Raw genomic sequence first — 8,964 nt, 5'->3', positions numbered from 1 at the left:
CCTCATAGGGGACTGGCATAGGGGGCTCCCCATGGGGCAGGGAGGTTGGGCAGGGGAGCTCCCCCCTGGGGAGGGAGGATGGGCAGGGGCCTACCTATGGGGCAAGGAGGATGGGGGGGGCTCAAACATAGGGGATTGGCATATGGGGCTCCCCAACTCACCATGGGGCAGGGGGGGATGAGCAAGGGGCCTCCCCATGGAGCAGGGGAGGGAGGTGAAGATGAGGAGGGCACTACAGGTACCACAGCAGTGGAGTCTCTGCTTCTCTGACTTTGGACTTGTGGCAGCTTATCCAGGGGAACGGGCTGAGCAAGGGGCTCAGCCTCCTTGCTGGTGTCATCCTCTTTCCTCCCAGAGTCTGCGCATTCAGGATGGATGCGAGGKGCCTGGTCCCAAATGTTATGGGAGACTTTAAGAAAACAGTGAGTCTGTTGTTACAGTGGGGGCGATGGCACTGTGCTAGACTTGCTATYGATAAGGAGCCCAAAGGGACACCGGGGAGCGCAAGGGGAGCTATAGAGAGGAGTCAGAAGTTACAGAGGTCTCTGCTCACAAGCCTCCTCTGATTCCCTGACAGTAATGTCTTGTCTATGCTATGGTTAYGCTGAGTTTAGGATTACAGCAAGTGGCAGAGGATAGAAGCAAAGGAGAGGAAATCTCCAGCCTTCAAGTTGACTTTGCCACCGATCACAAGCGAGGGCAAGAAGAAGAAAGGAAAGAAAAACAAGCCAGGTTGGCAAACCTTCCCCTTATATACCACCCTGGTGTCACTTGCTCACTGGTGCTGCTTTGGAATTTACCCAGTGCTTTGCTGAGAGACATTCAGCAAAAGCCACAAGAAACTGCCCAAGGGAAAATGCTGAGAATAAAGAGGGAGAGCCTGAGAAGTCCAGGGAATGCTTTGTAGACACAGCTCCTGTGCTATAACTGCAAGCTGCTTTTGCTGGGGATATAGAAYGTATGAATTAAGTATCACAGTGGTTCTTTATATTTGCCTCAGCTATATATGACGGGAGAGAGTAGATGTAGGCATTGAAACTGGACTGTGTAATAAACACAGGGCTTTTTTGTTTTGCCAGTTACATTTAGGCTGAATAAAAATCCACCCTTGCCTTCAAAGACATTACCATCCCAAGAAAAACATGGAAGTTTTACTCAGAGAAAATYGTCACTCAAGGATGCTGAATTAGCTAAAAACTTGGAAGATATCAGAATTATCAAGGTACATGAGACAAATGTGCTGTGATGTAGGTAGCAAATCCATACAGACTCTGGCATACAGAGAGAATTCTAGCAGTCTGATTCACTCTTGCAAAATGACACATGATTATTTATTAATACACTGAAGGTAATTATGCTCTTCTGTTTAATGCTGGTGAAATCTAAACTTGATATTGTTTGTTAAAAAAAATGAAGAAAAAACAAGAGAGTCCAGACTGTAGCAATAGGAGTGGTGAGATTTAGGAAGAGTGACCTATTAGAAAAGGTTGTCAGAATCAGGTTTGCTTAGTCTAGTAAAGAGAAGTTTGAGGTAGAGGACATGACCACAGCTTTTTACTAGGAAAAGGTGGTTATAAAAGAGACAGTGATCAGTTGTTCTTCATATTTTGGGGAAAGAACAGAAAGAAATTGTCTGGGATTGCGTAAGAAGGATTGTAGATTCTAACTAKCAAGGTAGTGAAACACAAAAGGCTACTGTGGATACTTCCTTTTAGCTAGAAGTCTTTAAGAACAAGTTAGGACACCATCTCTAGGGGCTGGTCTGAGTTGTGATTGCTCCCACCTTCACAGGGTGGGTGGATCTGTGAGTATCCCTTCCTTCCAGCTGCACAACTCACTGACTCTGTGAGAACAGATGCACTCACTGTGCGTCACACACATCACACTGCCTCTGTGCGTGCAGTGAGCAGCCGAGGGGCAGGGCAACTCAAGGTCAGATCTGAGATTGAAGAGCTGCAGGTTGAACATAGTGAGTCCAGGGTGTGGTGTATGGGGGAAATCAGTGTGCCTTGGCAACGAGACTGAGGTTCTTTGTGTGGTTCATGATGCGAGGATGATCGGGGCCTTGTTGCTGCTGTTACCCTGGGACAGAAATGTTTTGGGGATGGCAGACAGTGGTAAGAAAACTCAGGGCAGGTGGAACTGATGGAATCTGCAGCCCTTTAACCTACAAATTCCTCCAGCATCTGACCAAGTTGAAGACAAATTTCGTAGAGGAACTGAAACAGCACAGTGCATACCTGGCAGAGACCAACTGCAGATTGATTGAGGACATTCAGCACACTGATGACCGCACTGCCAAGCAAGCCAGAGACCTGCTGCAGCAATATGAATTATTTGGGGTGAGGCTTTAGCTTTGGCAAATAGAACCAGTTCAGTAGAATGTAAAACTGTTGCCATTACACCTGCTTGTACCCAAGAAAGGTCAAACACTGCATGGCCACTGCGCAGTGTGACTCGAGCTCTGGGGGAGMTGTCTAATGCCCCAAGATCCTGTGAGGTGCTGTTGCTGAGCCATGTTTTAAAGCCACAAGAGCATCCCAAGCGACGGATCTCACCCCCATAACAGCCAAACACTTCCCTCCATGATGCACTTGGCTTCAGCTGAATCCTGGAAGCACCAAGCCACTGCCAAGAGCAGTTTTAGTACTCCTGTGCACAAGCTGACATTAGCCAGAGCGATGGATTCGTTTTTGCTGTTAATGCAAGCAGTAGCATGTGAGAGAAGCATTAGGAATGCTCTAGCGGGATGTTTCAGAGCTCTGTGGAGTGATCGGTGGCTGAATTTCTCTCTGTGCAGACAGTCAAGGCAACGATGCAGAACTTCACTCAGAACCGGCTGGATGCAGCAAGAGCAGAATTCCAAGAAATGGAGGAAAAAATGGAAAAGAACCTGGGAAGTAAGTTGCTCACATTAGTACGAAACAGTCTATATAACCATGTTACCTTTGCTTTCCATCTTGTTAGATAAAAAACATTGCATTGGTGTGATAAATGTCCAACAATTCAATTTCGGAAAAATAATCCGTGATGCTCTATGGGCATGATCTTCCTGTCAGCGATGACTAGGGAAGAATAGAATCCTGTGACACCCGTAGCTCGTGCTCAAAGGAGTAAGAAGAATCACCTCCTTGGCAGCTATTTGCATGATTAGATCCTTTTTGGGGCAGGATCTGGTCAAAGTGATCTGACTCAGGGTGGTTGTTCCCAGTTCCCACGTGGTATGTAATCTCTGTAGAGAGAAAGACTCAGCAAGTGCTGGAAAGACTCCTTAGCTCCATAAAGAAGTGAAGCTCTGAAACCCCAGGGTTGAGATTTTCTGCTTTGACTTTTCATCAGAACTACAGCAGCAGCTGGATGAAGCCACTTCAAAGGTACAGGTTCTCCAGGATGAACTTCATGTGCTGCGGAACTACATGGACAGGGAATATCCAGCAAAAGCTGTCCAGATAGCTTTTCTGCTGCACAAGATCCAGAACCTGAAGAAGCAACAGCAGGTGCTGAGTCCTCTCCTTCCCTTCAGCATTGCAAGGGAGGAGGGAAAGTGCAGGGGTGGAAGGGATGCAGTGCTTCTCTTGCTTAATGCTTTTGTTGTTTTTATGCCCCTTCTCCTGACACTCTCAGTATGAGATAGATGAGACAGAAGCACTGGGGAAAGCCTTCTTGGAGGAACTGGAAATGCAACTGCGGGTGGAACAGGAGGAGCTATTAGAGGGAGTGATGGAGGTTGGTGGAGTTCATTTGCTTTCTCAGCAAGAGGGATCAGTTTCTGGGAGTTGAGAGGATTCTAGACTTTGCCCATTAGCAACAGGACAGTGCAGATAGCACTCTAAGAATAACAGAGCATTGTTGCTCCCTTTCTGTTCAGCTGGTACCTGGAGCTGTTTGTCAATCTAGGAAGGTAAAGAGAAGCACATCTGAATTGCTGCTGTAGTCTGATATGTTGAAATATTCTCAAACTCTCGCCTGAGAGTTTGCTGTGTGGAGTCAAGTGCACTGTGACCCAACATTTACTCTGTTTTTGTGGTCCCTGTTTCCTTACATTATTTARGTAGCTGCTCACTGCTCAGCTGTGACACTACTCAGCCAGTGCACATACATTTGTAATAAACTCATGAGAAAATAAAATTGTATGCAGCAGTACAGAGCAGGCACTGTTGTCATTCTTCACAAAATAGGAGGAACTCCTTTTGTACAGTTTCTTTTGCATGATGTACCTAGCACTTCTGTGCTCCACAGCTTCACAGCACTATGCGAATAATAGTTACTAACTTCCTTTACAGCCTGCACTGGTGCAGAAGGACTGCTGTCCCCTTTTGCAGATGAATTTGTGAGCACAGGCAATATGAGTAATCCAAGCAATGTTAATAAGCCTTTCCTGGGAAACTGAATTGGATCTCTTGATTTCTTTTGTTCCATGATCAGTGTAATGTGATCACTGTTCTTTTTAGTGCTGGAACCTAAACCTTTTCCCAGCAGAATTCTTTCCTTGAAGAATAACACATCTGTTTGACTAGATATGGCCAACATTGGCACCTAACAGTGATTTCATGCCAGTAGTTAGGAAGTTTCTTTAGCTGATTTCCTTTTCTTTGCTCATACAGGAGATGTTACTGAATCATGATGGCCTGAAGCAGATGTTTATGAGCAATAACATTCTGCAATGTGAAGTAGAGAGGCAAAGGGAGGTGAGTGGTGTAGGGAAGAACTGGCACAGTGCAGCAGAGCCAGCCCCCCTCAGCCATGGCCCTGCTTAGTGAGGATTTCATCTGCCACAGTGGGGCACGTTGCTTTCTGTTTCCACTGGAATCAGTGGGCTGTAAAGACCTGAGGGTGAGCAGCACAATAGGTATTTCAGGAAACCTGTTAGGGATTTTCTTGCATGTGGGATGTTTTCTAGCTCTGCTGTTTGTAAATCTCTAAAACGTTAAGTCCTGCTTCTGTTGCAAAATAAAGAACTTTTCAAAATGTAATTCATTCAGATTGTTAAAGACCTGGCAGAAGAGATAAGCGAGCTGAAAAGAAGCATCCAGACACTTCAGCAGAGCATGGGAGATCCAAGAGAGCTCATCTTTGCTGACGTTCTTCTCCGCAGACCCAAGTAAGCCAACATGCTCCTTGAGAAGAAGTAACGCTGGTCAGTGAGCACGCCTGTTTCTGTGACCTTTAGTATCACCAGGCATTTTCCACTTTAGAGTGTTTAGTTTTGAGTACAAATAACCTGTTGTTCACTCGCAGTTTATGTTGGGTTTGGCTTGGGAAGACAGCTGCAGGGTCTGGTGGTCTTTGCCTAGTAACAGCTAGGAACTAGCCGTAACTCTGATACTGTCAGTCTTGGCCACATTGTATCTTTCTTCTGTGTTTTGCTTTGTCCACCCTGTAATGGGAATAATTAGTGACTGCAGCAGGGAACAGGCAGGAACAGCGGAGCTTTACAAGGCCCATGTGACCGCAGCAACTCTTACTTACTATTCTTTTTATTTCATGAKTAAGAAACAAAACTGACAGGAGGCAGTGGGCTTTGTCGGAGCATCCCTGTCAAGGCAGGTCCTACCCATCTAGAAACACTTTGTCTGGTTATTTGAAATTCTGCTAGCACTCTGTGAGAACAAAGACGAGCAAACATTTCCCTAATACGTAAAAAAAAAAAAAAAAAAAAAAAAAAAAAAAAAAAATAAAAAAAAAAAAAAAAAAAAAAAAAAAAAAAAAAAAAAGTGTCGGAGACATTGGTTGGTAGTAAAAAGGCAAAACGTTTTTGTCTTTCTCTCTGTTCTCTCCCAGTCCTAGTTCACTGGTAGCTAATTACTTCCAGAATGGAAGTTGTGGGTAATCTCCACTCCTGCTTAACAGTGTGCACTGGGCTGATATTGGATGTAAAAAYTGTAAAGCACAAGGCGAATTTTCACTTATATGTTGATGTGCAAAAGACTCTGCCAGCTCCTACACAGAAATATCAGGCTCTTGTCTCCAGGGACCCACTGAGACTGGCCAAGTTTGTAGGCTGAAGGCATACCAACAACCAGTTGTGACAAACTATTTTCCACCATACCTATGGCAGGGAGCCTATCCCGCAAAACTGCAGACTGCAGGCACGCACTGCACGTTGTCCCATAGCAATGGGGTACTGCCCAAAGTACAGATGATTCAGAACTGCCTAGGTGCCTTAGCTTTCTGTGCTGTCAGACTGTCTGGGAGTACAAACATGAGCAAAATTTGGTCAAATATGTTTTTAATCTTGAGTATATGGTAATTGGAAACCTGTTGTTTTGTGTGCGACAGCATGAACACCTGCACATTTATTTACAGTAATGGTCTATACAAATAGTTCATGGCTTTAGAGATTTCTGTTAATGGAGTTACTCCTTTTTAGCCTATGCTGTCAGTGTAGGTGTAGGCTAGCTCCTCAGCTACTCTGCACTTTACATACACAGATTATTCACATAGTATGAAAATACAATCCTTAATGGCAGCAGAAACTCACTCAGCAAACCAGTGGTGGCGGAGACAATAAAAGAGGCTGGATCTCCCCTCTCCAAGGCCTGGGTTTTAATTGCAAGCCTGATATGGCTGCAAAACTGTGGAGACATGATCTGAAGCAGAAAGAAAGCCTGGAACATGTCAGGAGACTGTGTGGTGAGACGAACAACTGTGTGATGGATTAACGCAACTTATTTTTTTCAGATAAAAGAATGATAAAAAAGGGAATTAATTAGCTTCGACAGCTGGTGAAGCTGGGGTTACTGAGAGTGGCTGGGAAAAGAGTTAAAAATAGCAGAAAGGCCCAACTGGAAAGTTTCTGTAACATCACAAGTCAGGCATTTGGTGCTTACCCGCCCCTGACAGGCAGGAGTCCGTGCCAGAGCCCTCACCACCATCTCTCAGCCATTTCCCACYGACCTCCCTGCAACTTTTCACACGGCTTCACCAGTCTCTCAGTTTTCTAATTAACTCTTTGGTTCCAGACACTGAATTTGCTTCTTGAAAGAGCAAAGTTGGTCATAAGCTGTGTTCAGCGGGAAGGCTGTCTGGGTATAAGGGAGCATGGTAGTGGGGGGCTCTAGCTGGCTCCACTTGGGTTTACTGTACGCTACTAGCAGGTCATGTGAAGCCCAGAGGAGCTCTGAGCCCCTGCATATCCATTCATATCTGCATTTCCGTTTCCCCTCTTTCAAAATCTGTTGCTTCAAGTGACCTGGGTTGGATTTCCCTAGCAGCTTCAAGCCCTGCATTGGGGACACTCTGGAAGCCCAGTTCATCCTGGACTGACCCAGAGACCAATGATCACACCTCTGACCAAACTCAGACTGCCACATTTATCTGCTCTTTGCAAAAAAGCAGATGTAACTTCTGAGGCTGCTCTGACACTGATTATCTCCTGTTTCTCTTTTGGGATGGACAGCGAGGGGCAGCCAATCTCATTCCACTTCCCTCACAATTCCATGGGCTGTACATCTGATGGATGTACATCAGTACGTCTGCTACTGCTTCTCTGGAAAAGTCAACAGGCAGTTGGACAGGGCTTTGGTTCATGCTGAACAAGAACCCTCATCTRGTTTTAAAGGGCTTCTGTCTGTTGCTCCCCCAGATGCCTGCTTTGTCCTGCCRTCTCACAAAACAAGTGTCAGGTCCAGCCCCAATGGAAACATGTTCTGGAGTCCAGGCATACGGACAAGGGGGGATGCACACTAACACAACACAGGCTTCCTCACCATCTACCTCTTGCCCTCTAATGATGGGGCTGTYGTACAGGAGGTAGAAAACCTCTGAAGGCTGAGTTGGCTACACAGAGCATCTGAGAGGAGTCACCACCTCTTGCTCTGGTTGCACAAGCATTTCTCCTGCTCACCACTGTGCTCCTATGAGCCAGCTGAAGCTCAGCTGTTTATTCCTGGTCTGTGGTTTGCCTTGCCCCTTGTAACTCTCCTCTCTCTGCTCAGGTGCACACCGGATACCGAGGTTGTCCTCAACATCCCTACGGAGGATACATCTCTCATCTAGTGCCAGGCCAGGCCTCACTCACAGGGCCATCACCCAACACATATTGGCCAGGCTTGGATGAGGTGTGCCRCAGAGCCCCTCCTTTTCCCCCCATCAGCTCTTCTTCATCACAGCCCTGCTCAGCTTCTTTRAGGACTCACTGGAGTTATGTGGAGTAGGAAGGTAGAATCCTGTAATCTTCATTGCTGACCCACCCTAGCTGCACTCTGTGCTTACAGCAGTCTTATTGGAAGGAATATGCTGCAAGACCTAGGGATATGCTGCAAGACCCATGATGACAGATCTTGGTGAGGCATTACCAGCTCTTCTTGCACCCACTGCATGAGCAGACCCCTTCCTGCCAGCATGATAACACCAAAGGAGTCGCAGCCAAAGGTGAAACAGGTCTTTCCATCCCTGTGGCCTGACTGCCATGTGAGATCTGCGGACTGGCCTCAGTGCTGCGAGGAGCGTCAGCCAAGCTGAACACATCCCAGTGCGGGCTGGACTGGCGTCCCAGTGCAGGGGCCTGCGCTCGTGAAGTCTGGTGGCAGCACAAGCGCTGCTGGTGGCCGGCAGCCTTCCCCCGGCAGCACCCTGCGCTCCTGCGTTGTGCTGCTGGAGAGCTTGTGCCTGGGCAACATCTCTGCGCCTGTTGAAGTGTTCAAATAAAAACAACTTAAGTTTTCACCCGTTCAAAATAAGTCCTGAGCCTTGCGCTTTCCGTTACGGTTTCTTGGAGACGGCGTTTGGCGTGTCGTGCAAACAAGGGCAGCGGAGGGCAGGTCCTGGGCAAAGGCAGCGCTGGTGCCGGGGCCGGCCCTGCCTGCGGGGCAGCCCCTCCGCGCCCCCGGCCCCGGCTCGGCTCGGCTCGGCTCGGCTCGGCTCGGCTCGCTCCTTACTTGGCGAAGCGGCGGCGCCGTGCGCTGCCCGGGGCCACCGCGAGATGGAGCCGGGCCGGGGCGCTGCCCCAGCGGCGCGGAGGGG

The 8,964-nt window shown here is 47.5% G+C and overlaps 2 protein-coding genes across 4 annotated transcripts in view; both read left to right on the top strand.

The window, feature by feature from the left end:
* The first annotated feature begins 206 nt into the window (after positions 1-206).
* Positions 207-8,665, top strand: CUNH20orf96 (chromosome unknown C20orf96 homolog). Of its 3 annotated transcripts, XM_085318395.1 has the most exons (10): positions 212-422; positions 615-732; positions 1,080-1,222; positions 2,184-2,342; positions 2,801-2,900; positions 3,340-3,497; positions 3,625-3,726; positions 4,605-4,688; positions 4,983-5,101; positions 7,938-8,665. In XM_085318395.1, exons 1-10 carry the CDS (start codon positions 372-374, stop codon positions 7,996-7,998), a joined length of 1,095 nt encoding a protein of 364 aa, XP_085174521.1. In that variant the 5' UTR covers positions 212-371; the 3' UTR covers positions 7,999-8,665. The 3 variants fall into 3 exon arrangements, with proteins under 3 accessions (XP_085174523.1, XP_085174522.1, XP_085174521.1); XM_085318396.1 differs by lacking the exon at positions 3,625-3,726 and having other exon boundaries at positions 210-422; XM_085318397.1 differs by lacking the exons at positions 3,625-3,726; positions 4,605-4,688 and having other exon boundaries at positions 207-422.
* The window catches only part of HM13 (histocompatibility minor 13), a 24,606-nt gene continuing 23,877 nt past the window's right edge, over positions 8,236-8,964 (top strand). Inside the window, exon 1 of the mRNA XM_085318394.1 lies at positions 8,236-8,285. Within this exon, the coding sequence (XP_085174520.1) occupies positions 8,236-8,285 (50 nt within the window). The remainder of the gene's footprint in view (positions 8,286-8,964) is intronic.

This window comes from Rhea americana, unplaced genomic scaffold, assembly GCF_003343005.1.
Source record: "Rhea americana isolate MKP2758 unplaced genomic scaffold, rheAme1 scaffold_532, whole genome shotgun sequence".
Taxonomy (NCBI): Eukaryota; Metazoa; Chordata; class Aves; order Rheiformes; family Rheidae; genus Rhea; species Rhea americana.
Note: the sequence above shows the minus strand (reverse complement) of the source record. Positions and strands in the feature narration are given on the sequence as shown.